The sequence below is a fragment of the Cydia splendana genome, chromosome 19 (genome assembly GCF_910591565.1).
Source record: "Cydia splendana chromosome 19, ilCydSple1.2, whole genome shotgun sequence".
Taxonomy (NCBI): Eukaryota; Metazoa; Arthropoda; class Insecta; order Lepidoptera; family Tortricidae; genus Cydia; species Cydia splendana.
The window spans coordinates 10,895,840-10,918,333 of record NC_085978.1 but is presented as its reverse complement, the minus strand read 5'-3'; the positions used below and the strand labels follow the sequence as shown (position 1 = coordinate 10,918,333).

General features: G+C 39.8%; 1 protein-coding gene across 1 annotated transcript; it reads left to right on the top strand.

Moving 5' to 3' along the window:
- Positions 1–282: 282 nt before the first annotated feature.
- LOC134800104 (DNA replication ATP-dependent helicase/nuclease DNA2) lies at positions 283–21,951 on the top strand. The gene is made up of 23 exons (XM_063772578.1): positions 283–397; positions 495–1,152; positions 1,438–1,583; positions 2,145–2,281; positions 3,128–3,338; positions 3,730–3,960; positions 4,104–4,233; positions 4,903–5,062; positions 6,185–6,300; positions 6,598–6,718; positions 9,058–9,246; positions 9,440–9,543; positions 10,048–10,180; positions 11,281–11,415; positions 13,777–13,943; positions 14,443–14,548; positions 15,468–15,607; positions 15,942–16,027; positions 16,794–16,897; positions 17,730–17,913; positions 19,489–19,665; positions 21,183–21,356; positions 21,704–21,951. The coding sequence occupies exons 1-23, from the start codon at positions 368–370 to the stop codon at positions 21,902–21,904; spliced, it is 3,840 nt and encodes a 1,279-aa protein (XP_063628648.1). The 5' UTR covers positions 283–367; the 3' UTR covers positions 21,905–21,951.
- Positions 21,952–22,494: the final 543 nt, after the last annotated feature.

Below are 22,494 nucleotides of genomic sequence, written 5' to 3'. Positions count from 1 at the left end.
AGGTTCACATTCATACAATCAAATAGCGCGTAATGGAACGGTTTTTTTGTAAAGTGATCGCAATCTAAAAATGAATTTATTATATTTATTATTTATTGATTTTATTCCTTTCTTCTTCTTTCTAGACAGGTTTAATGGGAAATTAGAATTTCATTCAACAATTTTTATTTTATTTATATTTCGTTGCTATAATTCGTAATATTTTCGAACATGCCCTCAGAAACGTCATATATTTCGCGGGAAAAAGTCGACAACACCATGACATCTTTGTTTGAAGTTTGAAGTAGAATAATTCAATTTTATTATTGTGTAATTGAAATATTTGCTAATATATAATATTAATAAAGTTTGTTACGTATGTGAAGTAATGCCACCTAAATCTTTAAGCTTGAAAAAGGTATTTATAATTATTTTCTTGTCTAAAATGTTGATCACATGTTGATCATGTGTGAACGTAAACATGGTAATGATTTTGTTATTATACGTTTTTACAGGCACAACAGGGGCCGCCAAAGAATCAAAAAGCAATAACGCAGTTCTTTAAAACCACAAATGTTACAAATTCACAACCCGTACCAGTGAAAAAGTCTTCAGCAAAAGAAGTAGTGGTTACAGTTAAACGAAAGGCAACTTCTCCTCTTCATGTCGAGACTACTGGGACTAACCAAGTATGCACATATAATGGGAATGATATAAGCAAAAAACTGAAAAGTGAAAAACAGAATGGTATAGAGAAAAGTGCAATGAAAAATGGTTTTCAAAATGGTACAAGAAAATCTCCAATAAAAAATGGTTCTCACTGTGAAACAGTGAAGAAATCGCCTGGGAAAGAAAATGGTTATCAATCAGCAATAACAGACAATGATTTTGATAGTCTTTTAAAAAATGATCATGTAGAAAATAATGGGAGCCTCAAAAATTGTTCTCCGAAGAAGAGGTCCCCACTGACGTCAAGTCATGAAAACAATATTATTGAAAATGAGATACAAAGTATCTTGGATGATGATGAAATTGAGTGTAAATCAGGTGGAAGTAATAATCATGTGTCCAATATACTATGTGAAGCAAAGTTTTCACCCAACTTTTATGATATACATGATGAAGATAGTCCAGAAGTCAATAAGGGTTCACCTATTGTCAAACAAAGTAACGGTATATTTCCTATATTTTTATGTTGTTTACATTTTCTGTACATAATAGTCTTATTTATGGACTACTTGTAAAAAGTAAACCAGGCCTCCTTGGCCTAGGGCTAAAATGGAACCAGAATCCTCTGCATTTGCAGCAGATGCCTAGACCACCCGGGCCATGGCTGGGGGCTCAATCTTCTCAAGTATATGCAATCTCTTATGGGATTTCAGCACCCTCTGGCCAACTCAGGTAAGTAAAAAGGATCTACATGATTTTTTTTTTACTTTTAATTGTGTTATGTTCAAGGTACTCCAAAAATGTGCAGTCCACCAAAGTCCAACTCTCCCTTAAAAATGAACAAGTCTCCTGCCAAGTGTGCTAAGGTTCTTGAGTTTGATGACCCTGAAGTTGACAGTATGTTTGGTGATGACTGGGCTGAAGGTATTGATGAGGTATGGAAACTTCATTCTTGTTACTATAAAGTTTGTATTACTTTGTAAGTTGTTTAACCTTTTGAACGCCACAGACGGCAATTGACGTCAACACAAAATCGTGACAACGACGCCAAAGACGGCATTTGATGTCGATCGTCGTTTTTTGATGAAAATCTACTGAAAAACACCCCACTTTTAGATTGGCATTATTTATTCACAAAATTTTACCCCCATGGCGTCAGTGGTACGGCAAATGGATGCGCCGTTTGGTGTTCAAAAGGTTAAATATTGTTTGGCCCCAATATTCTTTCCTTGATAATATTACTTTAAATAAAGAAATCGAAAATAATAGTCTCTAAAGTCTTCACTGGCATTAGAATTACTTTTGTGGGGAAATGATAACTTTCCAAATCTCTGTCCTTTTGAAACGGTTAAATTCCTATGTTAATTGTACTACTTTAGGCTTACTACCTTGAGTGTTTAGAGGATATTAGCCTATAAACCTTTAATATGATTGCTTATATGTATGTATGGTTGCATTACTTGTAACTTACTCTAATTGATAGCATTTATTGACAGGAAAGTACAGAAGACTTGGATTTGAGTGAGATGCAGAGATGTGAAATACAAGTAGTCTATAAGTTACCCAACAGGCTGGAACTGAAACTCAAGAATGCTACTAATAATAGGGCTACATGCTTTGTTGAAGGCATTTGGTAAGAAAGTAAAAAAAAAAGTAACAACAATTTTATTTCGTAAACAATCACCAGTTTAATGTGTATTATTAAACCCAAAATAATGTGTTTCAATTTATTAGTATGACAACTTACTGATAACATACTAAAATTTATTTTATAACTCATTAGCATTTGCCTGCAATCTGATCCACTTATAACTCCTTAATCTCACTTCCATACATTTGTATCCGACTTTGCCACTCCCTATTCCCTCCCTTCCCTTCAAAAAAGGTAAAAGTATTCAAATCAATTCTATGCTGTTTGTTTAAACAAGAAGCATACCTCCTTACCTACTTTCAAGTTTATAATTTTAGTAGGATATTATTATCAAACTGCACTCGGGACTTAATCGCGTATTTAAGTTTTAAAATTTACCTCCGACGTTTCGAGGACGGCGTTGTCCCCGTCCACGTAGTCTTCTCCGAGACCACGGGGACAACGCCGTCCTCGAAACGTCGGAGGTAAATTTTAAAACTTAAATACGCGATTAAGTCCCGAGTGCAGTTTAATAATGTTTAATAATCGTGAAAGTTTAAATCAGTTTTGATAAAACAAGTTTATAATGCAATAGGTAAAATATGTTGTTATACTAGTAATTTAATTGTAGTTTATATCTTCTTCTTCTTTCCATCCTGTTACCCCCTGCTGGGGTGTAGGGCTCGAATATTTTCTTCCACTGACTCCGGTCTTGGGCAGCTTGGGTAGCCTCCTCCCACCCCATCCCCAATACACCCAGCTCTTGCTCCACAGAACGGCGCCATAATTATAATAATTGGTATCTTTAACGCCTTTCAACAAAGCAGGTAACGTAAGTAACGTTTTCAGGCTACACACACCCCTGCATCCTGGCGACACCGTCAGCATCCTCGCCACACGTGACTCCTCAGGCAGCTTCACCGTCACCAACTCCTCAGGCCTGCTGGTACTGCGGCCCGACCGGCTGGTGTCGTCCACGAGCGTTGTAGCCGGAGTGTTCTGCCAGCGGAAGGCTGTTCTGCAGGAGCGCTGGCGCGGCATTGACTCGGCAAATACTGCTGTAAGATTAACGTACCTACCTAGCGATCAGGCTTCTATTTGCCAGCCAAAAATTGAAACCTTGAGTTTGAAATTTAGAATTGAATTCTAATTGCCCCATTCAAGGGGTTAATACACAATTTACACTATTTATCCTGACATGTGTCTTTCAGTAGCACCATGAGCGGCGTTTATATTTTACTTGAAGCTTCATGTCAATCATGATTTGCAGCAAAATGTCGGCAGCAGTGGAAGCATGAGTAAAGTGTAAACGGCGTAACTAAAACTACTTGATCAATTGACTATCCCTTTAGTGAATACTTACCTACTTATTTCCAAAATCAGGTAATGTACTCAACGTCAACTTATGATATACATAAGTTATATTAATATCTTATATAAATTTGTTCTAGATGACAATCGGCATATTAGTGCACGAGCTGGTACAAAAAGCCCTGACGCAGAACATTAGGTCCGTGGACCAACTACGTAAAGAGGCGAACAATATAATAAAGGAATCAATTCAGAGCCTGTACGACGCAGGTCTATCAGAGGAGGAGGCGAGTTCCAACATGCAGCAGTACGTTGCACCGCTGGCCGAGTTCATGCAGTCGTATATGTCGGATAAACCGCCTCCGAACATGGTAAGGGTCCCAATAGCGCCTAGTTTCCCCTTTGCTTCGGCAGCTGTGCCAATTCTTATTATTATTTTGCCAAGCGGTTTGAATAAATGATTTTTTTATTCGCTTTGGTTCTCCATAGAGTCTAAACTCCGTGTTTATTGTAGGGCCAGAAAGATAAGTGGTGCGGAAATATCAACAAAGTGTTGGATATTGAAGAAAACTTGTGCTGCCCACAGCTGGGCCTGAAGGGGAAGATCGACGCCACCATACAAGTCACGATTCATGAAAGAAAAGGTAGGTCTGGGTTTACATAATAATTCTTACAATTGATGATATTATCTCATTGAATAATTTGATACCTATCTTTGTAAGCTGTCGAGTAGACCTTCCAAACCTGTATAGTTAAATGTTCAAAACCTAAAGAGTAAAAAAAAATATAATTATTGAACCTGCTCACAAAATTTCACAAGAATCGGTTGAGAAATGCGACGTATAAGAAGAGAACAGTCGGACATACGCAAACCATTAACGTATATATCTATGGACGGGCACTAAAAACGGTACTAGTTTAGCGGTGTGACTCACGAATTCCAGCCAATCGTGCAGTCTAACGCAACTAGTTGCGACCAATAGCGCGCGTGATGCGAACTCATCAACCAATCGCTCGCGTGATGCGAACTCATCAACCAATCGCGTTGTACCGGTATCACACCGCTGTACTGGCCCCTGTCATGCCTCATTATTATTGTCCGTAAAGCCAGTCCCTAGATATCTATGTCAATGACGCAAACATTTTTGCCCAAGTGAAACTGAGACGCTTCGCGCTTGTTCGGTCAATGAAACCACTACCGCACCACACAACGAAATAATCGCTCGCATTATTTTCTACAATGATTTTTTAATTAGAGCGCATGTTTGAACTGTAGGAGTTTTAAAACGTTGTAATGTTTTTTTTTATCGTAGGTCGCCAGGCAGCAATAGTCCCACTAGAGTTGAAAAGCGGTCGCGCGTCAGTGTCAGCGGAGCACCGCGGGCAGGTCGTGCTTTACGGCATGATGTTGGCTCTACAGCGCGCGGCGGACCCCGCGACCAGCGAGCAGCGTGGCTTGCTGCTCTACCTCAAGTGAGACTGGATTACTAAGGGTGGTATTCCATCTGTCAATATGTCTGTCCAATGTGTATTGCGTCCCACATTTTGCTTAATGAGAGAAGTGAGACGCAATGACATTGGATAAAAATTGGACAGGTGGAATAACACCCTAAGAAACTAGGTATAGATAAAATTCTTTCAACTGAGCTTGTTCACTTACCTGTACTAACAATGGCATTGTTCTATTACAATCCTATTATCTGCTTTTGTTCTCGTAGGCGCCAACCAATTTACTTACAAAATAAGTTAGAAGTACATTGCATGTATATTGCATTCTAAACCTTATTTCTTGTTGAATGGGGTTAAAATGGTCTAAAAAGATAATATCATATTCAATCTTTTGGAAAGTCACATGCACCTTAGCCACGACAGGTGTCGATGGTTGTTAAATGCAAAAAAAGTTGGGTTAGCCATTATTTAGTTAGGCCCACTTGCACCATCCCACTAACCCGGGGTTAAGCGGTTAAACCGTTAACCTAGTGTCAAATTGTATGGGTAACCATGGCAACTCCAGGTTTAGCCGTATAACCCCGGGTTAGTGGAATGGTGCAAGTGGGCCTTAGTGTATTTTGTAGTCTATTGTTTAAAGAAATATAGTCGTTAATCTATACTAACATTTCAAGGCGGTTATAATCTGCTTTTACTACGAGGGGATTATCCTAATTAGTGGTTTACCACTCAATGGTATTGTATTCTTGAGACTCTTTGAGTAAACTAGCTCAGATCGCTTGATTCACACTATACTTCAGTAGTCCTAGTACTAGTATGCACTGCGTTAACTGCGACTGACTCTACATGCCGTTTGGTCTTTATCCTATACCCTAATTGTCGATTTTACAGTCGGGACACATCCTTAGAACTATGGTACAGATGTAGTGCACAATTATTTTCCTTCGTATTTTCACGGAAAAGTACGAACGTGTCTTGCTATTTCAGTCAGTCTCGGTACAGAAAGTACTTAGGTTAACTAAAGTAGCATGACGAATACGACCGTCACTATGTATTTGACGCTGACTGTACCTCTAAGAGCCTTCTATACGCATCCGCATACTTAGGGTAGATCTAATTTATAATTACGAATATTCTGGTTCACAGGGAGCGTGTAGACCTAAGGGAAGTGAGCTGTGGATACCCTGAACGAAGGGACCTGATAATGCTTCGTAACCAACTAGTGCAGTACCTGGCCGATGGGCCGACGGCGACCGACCGAGGTAAAGCAGTCATAAAATACCTATTTGGTATCAAAATATAAACAGCGCTAGTCTGGCTAATGAAAGTTAAACCTGCAAAAACCCGGCAATTTCAAATATTCTGTAGCAGGCGGCTCTTTGACCACAAGGAATATAAGGATTACATAATTGTATTTTTTTTTAATTGCCGCGTTTTTGCAGGTTCTACTTTCATTAGCCAGACTCTAGCCTCTAATAATGAAAAATTATATACTTTCTCCTTTTCTTTAAGCCCCTTTTACCCTATAAAATGTAAATAAAATGATGTATGTCTTGCAGAGCAAATGACTGACATAGAGGAGGCCTCGAGCCTCTTGCAACAAAACTTGCCGGAACCGGTTAACCACCACAACGCGTGCGCCAAGTGCCCCTACCTCACCGTCTGTTCCTTACATTTGTGGTAAGTGTGTCATTTATAAATGACTGACATAGAGGAGGCCTCGAGCCTCTTGCAACAAAACTTGCCGGAGCCGGTTAACCACCACAACGCGTGCGCCAAGTGCCCCTACCTCACCGTCTGTTCCTTACATTTGTGGTAAGTGTGTCATTTATAAATGACTGACATAGAGGAGGCCTCGAGCCTCTTGCAACAAAACTTGCCGGAACCGGTTAACCACCACAACGCGTGCGCCAAGTGCCCCTACCTCACCGTCTGTTCCTTACATTTGTGGTAAGTGTGTCATTTATAAATGACTGACATAGAGGAGGCCTCGAGCCTCTTGCAACAAAACTTGCCGGAACCGGTTAACCACCACAACGCGTGCGCCAAGTGCCCCTACCTCACCGTCTGTTCCTTACATTTGTGGTAAGTGTGTCATTTATAAATGACTGACATAGAGGAGGCCTCGAGCCTCTTGCAACAAAACTTGCCGGAGCCGGTTAACCACCACAACGCGTGCGCCAAGTGCCCCTACCTCACCGTCTGTTCCTTACATCTGTGGTAAGTGTGTCATTTATAAATGACTGACATAGAGGAGGCCTCGAGCCTCTTGCAACAAAACTTGCCGGAACCGGTTAACCACCACAACGCGTGCGCCAAGTGCCCCTACCTCACCGTCTGTTCCTTACATTTGTGGTAAGTGTGTCATTTATAAATGACTGACATAGAGGAGGCCTCGAGCCTCTTGCAACAAAACTTGCCGGAGCCGGTTAACCACCACAACGCGTGCGCCAAGTGCCCCTACCTCACCGTCTGTTCCTTACATTTGTGGTAAGTGTGTCATTTATAAATGACTGACATAGAGGAGGCCTCGAGCCTCTTGCAACAAAACTTGCCGGAGCCGGTTAACCACCACAACGCGTGCGCCAAGTGCCCCTACCTCACCGTCTGTTCCTTACATCTGTGGTAAGTGTATCATTTATAAATGACTGACATAGAGGAGGCCTCGAGCCTCTTGCAACAAAACTTGCCGGAACCGGTTAACCACCACAACGCGTGCGCCAAGTGCCCCTACCTCACCGTCTGTTCCCTACATCTGTGGTAAGTGTGTCATTTATAAATGACTGACATAGAGGAGGCCTCGAGCCTCTTGCAACAAAACTTGCCGGAACCGGTTAACCACCACAACGCGTGCGCCAAGTGCCCCTACCTCACCGTCTGTTCCTTACATCTGTGGTAAGTGTATCATTTATAAATAAGTTTTTGGCAAACGTTTCATTTTTGGTACAAGCTTTTATCGCTGATTGTACTTTTATTTCCACAAGCAACTAATACTCATCGAGACAATTCTAACAACCCCAAACCTTCGAGCAACACGGAAGGGAGGTGGCATTCGCACTATTACCCCTCTGCCGAGGTACAAGATTAGCGCGTCAATCTAATCTAGCGCGGGTAATAAAACTAGTTGCACTTGGATTTTTCACTAGACCGAGTCCAGACGCGCGCGGGAACACTGCTGCACAAAAATGCCTGTTTGCTCGGTTTTTTGTTATAAAAAGAGGTCGGGGACATCAAATTTACAAAAAGAAAGTGTTACATTTCAGATGTAATATTTTTTTTTACATATCATACGTTTAATTACATTCAAACACAATTATTATATTTTAGTCTCATGTAATTGTTGGATTTATCGATTTTGCTCGCTCAGTACAAATTGCGGATCGCTCGAGCGACAAATCCGACTTCTCATCTCTCAGAATACAATAACATACTTCAACGAAAATGTGTTAGTGTGCGTGTTGTGACACTTGTCACTCGTCCGTACACAAAAAGAGATCGAGGTTTGCAAGATTTGCCTTTGACGTGTGTCATTTTCTATGTATTTGTGTCGTCATTACAGATTGGATTTTGTATGTAAGTGTGTGAGAAGTGCGACTGTGTGCACCTTTCCCCCCGCGAAAAATGGCAGAAAGATTTGTACGGTGAGATATCGCTTGGGCCCCTCCCTTCCGACGTGTCGGAAGCCGGTGTTGCTCGAAGCCCCAAACACAATTAGTGTGTGTGGTTTTATCACGAGTTCCCAATGGCCACCTCCTGCCTCCATCATCAGATCAGCTCCATGTCATCATAATATTGCATTATCATCCGATTTACATATGTATGCAAAATTTCAGCTCAATCGGAAATCGGGAAGTGGGTCAAATTTAGCTTTCAAGATATGACCCAAATTACTAACAGGGCAAGTTAAATAAAATTAATCATCACATCAATCTTCATGCACACCGAATTCTCACTTGATTTGAAGGTAATATAATATGTCCTTGACGCCACATGATTAATATTTGTTTCCACATCCCCAGGCATACAAATGGCCCCACCGTATCAGAACACCACCCCCTCTCGAAACTCAAGCAGGACGCCCTGGGCCATCTATCGGCGGCGCACGTCAACTACTTCTTACACTGGACGGCGCTCCTCAAGATGGAGGAAACTGGACAGATGGCGGCGTCCCCGTTGCATGCGTTGTGGACTGATAGCGTTGAGAAAAGGTTAGTATACGGTTATCGACCCTATGCTTATATTTATAAGGTTTATAATTTGATATTAAGTCTCGATTTAAGCTATACTCTACTAGCGCTGCGGTCATAATGCTATCTCTACCCTTGTTCAGATTGACCAAGAGTGAAAGAGATGGCATTATGACCTGAAAAAATTGCCAATGAGGTAAAAACTGTGTTTTAGGTCAAAGCGAGGAACGTGCGCTGCGAATTTAAGACTGAAATTAGTGGTACAATCTTGCGATAGATACACGCATACTTTTGAAAGACAGAGCATAAATAATGGAGGTAAGGAAAATTTTTTTTTTTGATATTTATGTGCAATTTACACTTAAGTAACTATTAGGTCCTTACCTATGAAATTGGCGTTTTTGTTCATAGATATAAGTCTGATCCTAGTTTTTTTTTTTTTACAAAAGTACATACACAATTACAATAAAACTACAGTGCACTCAATAAACAACGATTTTACATACAATTAATTGTTATTTTTTATTGTTAAGTGTTCAGAATTAAGCCTTGAAAATAGGTCTTTTCATGTGCTGTCGGTTCGAGTATTAAAATTACTTATATTTTTCTAATGGTACCAATTTTCAAGAAATGGAGATATTGAAAACATACCTTAAAGGTGTCAAAAATTACTGGAAAAATTTTGTTTGGTTTGAATTAGCCATCAAAAAAATATCCGCAAAATTAATTGTATGGAAATCCGTGTTTCGTTGAAATTCTCCGGACAAAACGCCAATTTCATAGGTAATGACCTAATATTTGATTTTATATCGTATGTTTTAGATAAGGCACAGCATAAAACCAAGGGCCCCCAGGAAGGCGACTTCTCAATAGTGAGCATTGACAACAGGCCGTGGATCGCCGCCGGAGTAGTAACTGTTTCTAAACAAAACGAAATGCAGATTCTATTGGAAAGGTAAGAAAGGATTTTGTTGAATTGAGTCGCTTAACTTCAAACTCGGGCACAGAATAAATAATAGTACTAGGTACAGAAGACTCACTCTCTAACAAAACACGTCTGTTACAATCAGGACAGGTATGGCCGCTAGGTGGCGACAGCGCCACGCGCGGCTTATGGCTAGCCACCAAAATTGGTGTGGAACGGATGTACTTTTAGCTACCTGTAGCAAAGCGACGAAATCGCGGAGTGAGCCACGCCTGACTCGGGTAAATCCATCTCTCAGATTATGCGATTTTGGCATTAAGAAAAGGTAATAGGGTATATATTTTCTGAGAGGGTTGAATGGATTTACACGTTTGAAGTTAAGCGACACAATTCATCCCTGAGGAATAGTGAAAATTTTGCTATTTAACTCTACGCGGTAGAATTCCCGAGCTTCTTTGCATCTTTTTTTTCTGTAGCCTATTTTACATATCACTGCTGGACAAAGGTTTCTTTCGCCACTCGTCATGGTTTGGCGCATGCTCCCGCCGGTCGCATCAAAATGCTTCTAAGTTCTCCCACCTAGATGCATTTTAGATGCATTTTGATTGCCTTGTTTGGTTTGCATTTGCAACTTACTATTGGCTATTGGTATTCATTTGGACCATGGGCAACTTTGTATGGAGCCTGGACCCAACGCCAACAGAAATGAGAGTAAGGTCATTAGATAGGTAATTCTATGTACTTCATTTTTTTCTATGGGCACCATCACCAATCGGAATTCCATTGCAAAACTGAGATATTGGTATTTTAGCCAAAATCTCGTCACCCTTATTACCTAGGCAATAGCGTCCAAGTAAGTAAATTAATTGCTGCAGGGTAGATGTTCGCGCACCGCCGGGCGAGCACACCGAATGATTTGCCGCGCTCGCCCGGCGGTGGACTCTATTGCCTAGGTAATAAGGGTGACGACATTTTGACTAATATACCAAATTCTCAGTTCTGCAAAGGAATTCCGCTTGGTGCCCATAGAAAGAAATGAAGTACAGAAAAATACCTACCTATTGACCTAACTCTCAACTCTGTTGGTTTTGGGGCAATTTTGACGCATAGTCCTTTGTATCATTTTTCAGGGACCTGAGTCGCCGGCTGAGCAAAAACACAATGTTCCACATCGACACATACGAGTCGTACGCGACCACAGTACAGAACTTGACTAATCTGGGAGTACTGCTGGAAGACAGCGATCGGGCGCTGCGACTGAGAAAGTTAGTTTTTCTCTCTCTCTGTCTGTCTTAGTTTTTAACCACTTTTTGCAACCACTATGGCACTTTAAATACAATTCCCGGAAGTAGTCCTCTAATATTCTACAACTTTTTAGGGTTCCGTACCCAAATAATAAAAACGGGACCCTATTACTAAGCCTCCACTGACCGTCTGTCTGTCTGTTTGTCTGTCACCAGGCGGTATATGTGTCTGATAGCTAGAGTCTAGCTATTATACTACTAGCTGCTAGACAGACAGTTGACGGTTGAAATTTTCACAGATGATGTATTTCTGTTGCCACTATAACACCAAATATGTACTAAAAACAGAAAAAAAAATATTTCAGTGGGGCTCCCATACAACAAACGTTCGCGAGTCCGACTCGCATTTGGCAGATTTTTTTAGGTTATTAACAATGTTTGCCAGATTAAGGTAATAAAAACCGTCTACAAGCTCGTTTGTCGCTTCCAACTCTTGCGTTTGTACACATACTCCACTCACAGAAGGTCGGTAGAGCAGAAGGAGCGAAGCTCCTCCTTTCTGTCATACCTCTCGTATTCAATTACGAGAATAGGGTATTTTCCTACTAATCAAACCAGTTACTTTTTTTAGAACTGTCAAAACGATTTGCTATGCTTATGGAATTTATATGAAACTTCGAGGCCTTCGATCAACACCGGCTTCCGACACGTCGGAAGGGAGGGGCCCAAGCGATATCTTACCGTACAAATCTTTCTGCCATTTTTTGCGGGGGGAAAGGTGCACACAGTAGTACTTCTCACACGCTTACATACAAAATCCAATCTGTAATGACGACACAAATACATAGAAAATGACACACGTCAAAGACAAACCTTGCAAACCTCGATCTCTTTTTGTGTACGGACGAGTCACAAGTGTCACAACACGCACACTAACACATTTTCGTCGAAGAATTTTATTGTATTCTGAGAGATGAGAAGTCGCAGTTGATCTTGTACCTAGGCAGAGGGGAAATAGTGCGAATGCCGCCTCCTTTCCGTGTTGCTCGACGATATGAAACATTACATCGTGACGTCACGGTCAACTCACCTACTTTGTATATTTCTATCCGATTTATTAAATAGAACTTGTGTTTAAAAATAACTCCTATCTGTGTATTTCTAATAATTATCTGGTGCTTTATTTCATGCATGGTGTAAAATAATTTATTTTAAATACAGTATAATACCCTATTGTTACCATGTTGCCCTATGACGGTCTTCCCAACCAAAAATTTTATATGTAATGTGAAATTGAAAAAAAAAAACGTGTTGTGGTACGGAACCCATAGTGCGCGAGTTACAGACAAGCAACATTGTTTGTTGTTGTAATATTTATTTATTTAATTAATTTCTACCAGATTTGAACCAACTGTACGTATAATAAAAAAATTCAATGTATTCCAAAGCCGCACTAGTCCCGCATTGCAAGAGAGTCGACTTTCAAAAATAATGTAAGTATGTATGTATGTTAGCGTTGTAAACATCCGCGCCCACCCCAACGAAACTACGGCGAACAAACGATAGCGGCATCTAATCCACGCTCAGAGACATCTAGCGAGTAATGTTGGCACTAATCTACACTACGAGCTTGCCAGAAAATAGCTAAATTGAGATATTAGATTAGGAAATATTAGTGGAAAAGGTAATATTATATCGTAGAATGTTATATTAATGAAGTTTTTGACATAAATACGTGTACAAATTGGCTTGCTGGCAATCCAAAAAAAATATGACAACAAAATACTTATCTATCGCTTACATCCAAAATGTAAATACACCAATCGATACCTGAAGAATAATTAAATTTTCACCACACCAGCTCGGAAAGGCTTACTTTGCACTTCAAAAACTGATAGCAAAGTTGCATTTTATTCTCATGTGAGGCAAAGTAATCAAATGCAAATGATGACTTGTTTTCTTATGTTTGCTGGTAGAATTGACTTTTAAATGATGATTGGATGATAAATATTTAATAACATTCATTTGGATTTGATTTGGTTTGATTTTATTTGATATTTTACATTTAATATTTGCTTCGGGTTGGTGCGGTGAAAAATTTTGTCTTGAAATAACTTTGAAATAACTATTGTCACGCATCTTTAGGACCTTAGTCCTGAATACGCATCGCGCTCGGCGGAAAGGTAGCACCCCAATTTTGAGTTCCTTGTTACTGAATCCCTTCTGAACAGCTAGGTACATCGACTTTTATGAGTTATTTTGCGTGTATTTGACTTATATATTTTACATTTGGATCTGGTAGGTGGCGCTGCAATCGGTAATTCAATCATCTACTTCTTTTTTTACGATTTTTAGAATTTGAAATTTACATTATAATTACAGAATAATAATTGACAAAGAATCCCCTGTATTTGAAAAGAAGCTCCCGCGCGAAGTGGGCAGGCTTGGCACTAAAATGATGAAGTCACTGAACATACAGCAACAGAGAGCCGTGTTGAAAGCACTCGCTGCCAAGGACTATGCGCTGTTGCAGGGATTGCCGGGGACTGGTAAGTGAAACTCAACTTTGTTTTTAGCTGATTAAAGTTGTTTATACAGTACCAAATTTAACCTTGTTATAGACAACCTACAAGCAAATTATTTTATCTCAATATTTGTGACGGTTTCAAGCAGAAGGTACTACTTTGTCTAGTACTTGAATACGAATAATCTGTCAGAACGTCCTTATGGCTAGCGACAATGTGGTACATTTTGCTTGAAAACTACACACTTACAACGAGCGCCATATAAAAATTATGTAAGAACATTTGGCTACCAACTACAAAAAATAGAGATTACCTACTAGAGTAATTGACCATAGTGTAGCTTACGAAATACTTTTGATTTTTCTGCGTATGCGTTGAAGTCCAATTATGGTCTGATCGTGTAACATGGTATATGTATCATGAGACCAAAAGTCAGGCTAGTCAGTCTATAATTTGTTTTATACCTATAATTTTCAGAAGTATTCACATTCTGGTAAAAAGGCACACATGTACTTGTTTGTAGGTAAAACTCAGACGATAGGAGTCCTAATACAAATGCTGGTGGCGCTCAAACAACGCGTGCTGGTCACGGCGCACACGCACTCAGCCGTCGACACTGTACTGAGCAGGTGTGTAATATAACAAATCTAATGCCTAGAGCCCGAGATAAAAGGGCCCGTGAAAACTAACCATTTTCTTGGACAAATTGTTTCACATAGTATTAATAAATATACTTCCCCAATATAAGAAACAAAAGGGGACCCAGATTGGATCCCATCCCTGTGGAACACTATAACAAGCCTGAAACATGAGAAAAATAACCCACGGAGGTGTGCAAAGTGTGAACTATTTCTTAGATAACATTTTAATCATCGTTGTAGCGATCAGTAAATTCCAAGCGCGCATGTACAGCTTGTTAGTACAGAGAACAATGAAATCAACATTGTCAAAAGCTTTTGCGAGGTCCGTGTGATCTATCTACCTTATTGCCTTTTCTTTTTTTATACTAAAATCATAAAATCTTAAGGCCTCTGTACATAATGGGCCAGCGCCGGCTACTCCAAGGGACGCAGCCATACGGTAGAATGAGATAGCGATATCACTTGCTCCCTCTAACGCATAAATGCGTCCCTTGGAGTGGCCGGCGCTGGCCCATTGTGTACAGGAACCTTTAGAATAGGGAGTATTGCAATGTTCTGCCGCCAGAGTGCAGCACTAATTTGTTTAGTAAACCATAGAGTAACTTAAACATACTAGGCCTTAAACAGTTTTTTTGACAAGTTTTCACTATGACATTGATGCATCAAGGCGGTTTGTTTACAGGTTGCGAAACGCGATAATCGAAATTTATTTATCTGCCTATCTCTATCGATCGAATAGGCAAGAGTGATAGAGAGGCAGAAACCGAACTTTCGACTATCGTGTTTCACGGTAGGCAATGTGATTGGTCTAGTGCCGCCCTCTACGCAGAGTTTTGCGTAATATTCCCTATTGGATTTATTCGAGGATTTATCGTGTAATCGTAAACACTTCTGCTTCGTGTATCAGGTTACCGGAGTCCCTGAAAGTGATGCGGCTCGGTTCGGCGACGCGCGTGGCCCCGAGCCTGCTGGCTCGCTGCGAGCATCAACTAGCTTCTAAATGCGAGACACCGGACCAGTTAGAACAACTGTATAATTCTATGGCGAGTAACATTCTTAAATTATTTCCTTGACATAGTATGCTCGTGCTTTACCATCGGAGAGAGAGGAGAATTGAATTAATATTGATATTTTATGATAACTTAAGACTTTCCGCTCCGGCTTCACTTTTCTAAGTGCTGTGCAATATCAGGAGCACATACACGCCAGAATGGGACACACAAACAGAATGGTTAAACATGCCTTGTTTCGACAGTAGCAACATCATCATCATTTTCTTTCCCACGTAAAATCAAAATGAAAGTACGTTGAATTTGACAATTTCTTTTTTTTATTATTTGGAATTATATATCGTTAATGTTAAATCTTATTATACAGGAAGTTGTTGGAGTGACGTGCTTGGGAGCGGCGCACGCGATGTTGGCTCGTACTACCTTCGATATCTGCATCGTAGACGAAGCCACGCAGGTAACGCTCTTCAATTTATAATTTTACTTGAATAGGGAATATTAGGAAAAGCTCTGCGTAGGTGGCACAATTAGCACATACAGTAAACAAATATCAATGACACATCATGCGTCACTACGTCAATCTCATGGTCTACCGTGAAACACGACAATCGAAATTTCGGTTTCTGCATCTCTATCACTCTTGCATATTCGAGCGATAAAGAGGCAGATAACTAAATTTAGATTTTCGCGTTCACCGGTATTAGGCCCTTGTTAACAAATCGCCTTGATGCATCAATGTCATATTTTATTGTCTGTGAAAACTTGTTAAAAAAACAGTTTAAGGCACAGTATGTATAAGTTAGTCTATGAATTTACTAGAGTCGGTAGTGCTGCACTCTGTCGGCAGAACATTGCAGTAATATCCCCTATTCAAGACACATACATGTATAGTTAATTAATTACCACTTTGACTAATAATGCTTCTCTTGGCATTCATTCCATCTAAGTATGATTTCTGAAACCAAAGTAAGCTAAATAAAAATATTAGTTTCTTATGTAAGAAAGTTATCATTTGGTAACCAATAAAAAATTATAGCTGCAACAGAAATACATCATCTGTGAAAATTTCAATTGTCTACCTATCACGGCTCTTGAGATACCTACAGCCTAGTGACAGACAGACAGATGGACAGTGGAGTCTTAGTAATAGGGTCCCGTTTTTACCCTTTGGGTACGGAACCCTAAAAACTGCCAGCAATGTTGTACGTGTATTTATTCTCCAGGTTTTACAATGCACTGTTCTACGGCCTCTGTTCGCTGCAAATCGGTTCCTCCTGGTAGGAGACCCTGAACAACTGCCACCCGTAGTTAGAAGTCGTGCTGCAAGGTAACCATAGATTTAAATAAAAAATGGTGAGTGTCGTGGAACACTCGGTTGGAACGAAGTCAGGCGTGGCTCACTCTGCGATTTCGTCGCTTTGCTACAGGTAGCTAAAAGTACATCCGTTCCACACCAATTTTGGTGGCTGGCTAGCCATAAGCCGCGCGTGGCGCTGTCGCCACCTAACGGCCATATCTGTGCTGATCGTAACAGACGCGTTTTGTTAGAGAGTGAGTCTTCTGTACCTAGTACTATTATTTATTCTCTGACGAAGTTAAAAAAGGCTGGTGACGTGTTCATGGTCATGTTTTTGTTTTTATTTTGTTCTGTTCTTTTCTCATTAGCCTCATAACATATTTCGCAGTAGTATTGCTTGTGACGGCTAAATTTGACACTTACATATATCGCACTAGTTACTCTAGTATGGCTTGTGACGGCAAAATCTTTCACTTTTATTCGCCTAGCCCCCATCCGCAAGCCGTCCTATAAGGAACTTCGTTCCAAAAAATCCTCGTAAAGTATTGCACTATCTATATTGTAACCGCAAACTTATCCATCCCTAGTAGCCCCCGTACGTTATGCGGTAATAAGGTTATCAAGTCAAAAAAACGTAGTGCATCGTACAGCGCCATCCATTTATATTGTCAAATTAGCGGCTTCAATATATTGCATTACTTTACTCGTGTATTTTCTTTGATTAAATTATTTTGTTGTTAATAGTCGCTAGATATATTTCTCATGTAAGAAATTACTAATAATGGATTATATCATCAAAAGCTGTTTTATGAAATGTAAACCTTACTGCTTGCTATAAGAGTTCAATTTCACATATTTACAGACGACTAGGTATGGAGGAGAGCTTATTCCACAGACTGATGACGGAAGAAGCGACGTCCACACTGCAGCTGCAATACCGAATGAACCAGGCGCTCGCCGACCTGGCCAATAAAGTAGCTTACAACGATAGACTGAAGTGTGCTGATGAGAAAGTTGCTCAAGCTAAATTGAACATTAATACTCAGGTAATAAAGTTGACTATGTTTTACTGTTGTTGCAGTGAGAGCAAGTTTTTTCTTATCAAAAGTATAAAATGCAATGTCAACTAGCTGTAATATTGAACGAACCAGGCACTAGCCGACCTGCCTAAGTGGCGGTGGCGTACAATGATAGACTAGTCAAATCCGCAGCACGCGTCCGCGTCAATTCAATAGGGAAATAGAGAATATTACGCAAAACTCTGCGTAGAGGGCGTCATTAGCACAATCACAGGGCCTACCGCGAAACACGAAAATCTAAAGTTCGGTTTCTGCCTCTCTATCACTCTTGCCTATTTGATCGATAAAGAGGCAGATAACGAAATTTCGATTTTCGCGTTTCAGGGTAGGCCACCTGTAAATTGACACCATAGTGAAAACTTGTCAAAAAACTGTTAATTGCTATATGTATAAGTTACTCTAAGGGTTAAGGTTTACTATGTGCACTAGTGCTGCACTCTGGCGGCAGAACATTGCAGTAATACTCCCTATTAATTAGCGTTACTCATACTATTTTTCGTTAACCCGTGCACCCGCGCCCGCTAGCGGACGCCCTATATGCATATATAAAGTAGATTTTCTCAAACATGCAATGAAATATTGATGTTATGTTCCTTATAATAGGCTGCGAAGTATGACGTTTCAGGTGCGGCTAGGACAAAAGGTCGTTAATGGAATTTCATACACATCTTGCAGGCCTAGGCCGGCAAAGTCCTCTTTTTTAATTTTCATTTCACAGATATTTGTGACACAGCATCGTGGCATTCATCCATTTAAAAAAATTAGAGGCAGTATTTGCTTTATGGTTCGTAATCACACTCTGCCACTACGCCTATAAAAAAAAAACAAAAAACAATGTTTGCTATAATTTGCAGTTTTATTTGTATAAAATCAACATGGACTTAATAAATAATACATTCTATAATTTTATAATTTTAAATTATAAATTTAACTACACAAATAAAAACATTTAAAATATTTCATCTAAACGTTAGCGGTAAAAAGGTCTACTCAAACACGCGTAGTTATATTTTTTAAATTGTTATGGAGGTAAAGTTGAAAAATATTCATTCTGTTTTATTGGATTTATGGTGCGTTGTTGATTTTTTGACTTTAATATGAGTTCCGACGAAATAATGAAATTAATATTAATTGTAATCGTAGGCGTTGGAATTGGCAGCGTCAGCAGAATTGATTTTAATATCTTGCTGCCTCTGCCGCCAAGTCAAAGACGAAGTATGTATATGGTTGCTTATGGCAATTTTATTATTTGAGAAACTAAGAAAAATGGCTTACAGTTTATTAGAAACAGTTTTGTGGCATATTTTAAATGGATGTAACTACAAATTCGTCAACACTGTGGAAATTATACTTATTTACTCCATGCATAAAGCAACGATGTATGTGAAACATGATATCAACATGAAAGACTATGTAAACTTATGTGACGAAAACGACAGTCAGACGGATACAAGGCGAAAAAATCAAAGATACATGAAAATATACGGGTAGTAAAAATACACGACTCGTGTACTGTAGTAATGTACTATTGTATGCTTTTAGAAATTGTCAGCGCACACATCAGAATCGTGGTTGCTGAAGGCCTGCAGCGCAGAGCCAGAGAACGCTGTGTTATTCTTCGACATGAAGATGGCGGAAAAGACTGAATCTGTCAGTAAGACGTGCGCCAACCCTGACGAGGCGTGTGTGGTTTTGGCGATAGTTGAAGCTTTAACAGCTGTAAGTAATTATATTGAAACTGTCACATACTATAACTCTGTCTCTTTAGGTATTTAAATAAAAGTAAACAAAATCTACCCTCAAATGGCTCCGTATGCTAGTTGAGGGTAGTTAAAAAGTTGAAAACATTACACGATCAAATAATGTAGGTTAAAGTCTGGTCGTTCAGTGACAGATCCAGGCGGTTTTGTAATTGGTCGGTTTACCAATAAATGTTATTCACCACCCGAAAATGTACAAATTGTTTGTTTACTTTTATTTAAATACCTAAAGATACAGACTATAGAAGGCATAATACTGACGGGGAAAATCGTGGCTTCACTTCGAATCTCGTAATATTAATTACTATTAGTAATGTCAAAAAGTGTCAAAATGATCTTAATTCACTATCTCCTTGAAAATTACCTGTACCGATTATTTGAACTCCAATATGTTGCCACCAAAATGCTGCATGATTATTAATCTGTAATCATTTTTTTTTATGACGCAGTATACTGTGGCAAACTAGCATACGGCTCGCCTAATGGTAAGCAGTTACCGTAGCCTATGGACGCCTGCAACTCGCGAGGTGTCACATGCGTGTTGCCGATACTAACACCCCGCACCCTCGTTGAGCTCATCAAATCATGCCTCTTAACACATTCACTGCCCCCGTCTCACATGTGCGTTCACCGTCATACAAGTTTGTTCCTAGGCCACGCCCCCTGGCAGTGAATGCGTTAAATGAGAAAGACTGGCAACTCAATGTTCAGTTTAAAGAAATCTTTATTCTCAAAAGAATTACATTAAATTCGCTTACATGAGAAATATACATATTTAGTTAGTTTTAGCGTGCAGTATTTAACGATAAGGTTATTAGTAACTTAATCTAAACATTAACAATAATATCGTCTAAATTTGTGGGTAATTTTTAGTTGCTAAGCAGGACAGTGTGCATTGAGTTGTTCTGGCCGGTCGTAGATAACACGTCTACGAGGGCATTGATGTGTGATCGGATGGATGCGGCATATCGCGCGTAGGACAAAAACTTTGAACTCAAAAGTAACGCTAGACTAAAAATATATGGGGCTAAATTGACTATATTAAGGAAATATTATTTTGGACACATTGTTTACACTTTTTCTTAAATACGTTTAGATGTTTTAAGTTTCTTATTTCTACAGGTAGCTGGTTAACTATGTTAACCGGGCTAATGGATTTTACAGAGTCTCTAGCATTTTTCTTTAACTATTTACAATGTATTAAATATAATATGAACGGGTCACTCACGTATTTTAAGTCGAAAAACGCTCGACAGGTTTCACTCCGTACCGAGGAGTGTCATCAGGAGTCAGGAGCTTGCGTTGACGGTGACGTACCGGCGCAGACTGATACGTGAGTGACCCGTTCATAATATATTTAATATGTCTGTGTCTGGGACGTTTTGTTATTGACAGTGTATTTAAATCTACATCAAGCTTCAAGTGTTTCAAGAGACATTGTGTTGGAATTTTTTTTATTAACCTTTCCAATTTTAGGGTGGCGTAAAATCACAGGACATTGGAGTAATATCCCCATTCCGCGAGCAAGTGGCACTCCTTCGACGAGCGCTGAGTGTGGAAGTCAGCACCGTCGACCAGTTCCAGGGGAGGGACAAGTCCGTCATAGTGTACTCTTGTACGAAACGAGATGTCGGTGACAACAAAGTTAAGGTTAGATCACTATAGGATTCTGCAAACAAGTGGCACTTCTACGAAGAACGCTGAGAGTTGAAGTCAGCACTGTCGACCAGTTCCAGGGGAGGGACAAGTCCGTCATAGTGTACTCTTGTACGAAACGAGATGTCGGTGACAACAAAGTTAAGGTTAGATCACTATAGGATTCTGCAAACAAGTGGCACTTCTATGAAGAACGCTGAGAGTTGAAGTCAGCACTGTCGACCAGTTCCTGGGGAGGGACAAGTCCGTCATAGTGTACTCTTGTAGTGTCCTATAAAATAAGTGGCAAATCTAACTTTATAGCATAAAGTACGTGTTTGTAAATGCATTTTTTTTTGCAGGAAGGTGAAGTCCTAAACGACCAGCGTCGCTTAGCAGTCGGAGTGACCCGCGCCAAACACAAACTACTAATAGTGGGCAATTCAAACGCGCTACAACGATACGTGCCCCTAAAGCGGTTGATAGACGTTTGCCCCTCTTTGGTTGTGGAAAGAGAAACAATCAATCAAGTTATAGGGAAATATAAAAGTGTAGTTTCATAAGCCACTGTGATTAAATTATGTTATTTGTGATTGGATAATTATGTGCCTTAGTACTGAATTTTATCATGTGCAAAGTATTGTAATTCGTGTAATATATTTATTTTCATTTGTAATCGTGGTTTTATTTTATTGGAGGTTGGTTCTGCAATGGGAATGGTTCTACCTAGATCCCGAAGGCGGTCTGTGATACTTTTACAGTTTGGCAAAAAAGACCTCTCAAACCAATGTATGTAATAAAACCTGTACATATGGATAATTATGCGTACCTATGTCTCAGTCTGTTGTTGTCGCTGTTGTACAAGTTATAAATTAAGACGCTAACATTATATTTATTCAGACTCATTTGAAATACGTTGACAAATTTTTAATGATCAATGGCAGTCCTGTGGTTGTCCTTTTTACCCTGGCCGCACGCACGGAATTTTCATTCGGTTTCCGTACAAAATGACAGGTGGGAACGGGACGTCGCTCTACAAATGCATATCACTGTCTCGCTTGTACATGTCATTCCGTACGGAAAATTCTGTGCGTGTGCGGACACAGGGAGAGCGATGGTTGGCCAAACTTGCACGCCACGCCAAGTCAGAATT

Excerpts from the sequence above, each read along its gene's own strand:
- LOC134800104 (XM_063772578.1), top strand. The coding sequence starts at position 368 with ATGCCACCTAAATCTTTAAGCTTGAAAAAG. Across the intron at positions 16,028-16,793 it reads TCGTAGACGAAGCCACGCAG|GTTTTACAATGCACTGTTCT; the intron begins GTAACGCTCTTC and ends TTTATTCTCCAG. Across the intron at positions 19,666-21,182 it reads TAGTTGAAGCTTTAACAGCT|GGTGGCGTAAAATCACAGGA; the intron begins GTAAGTAATTAT and ends TTCCAATTTTAG.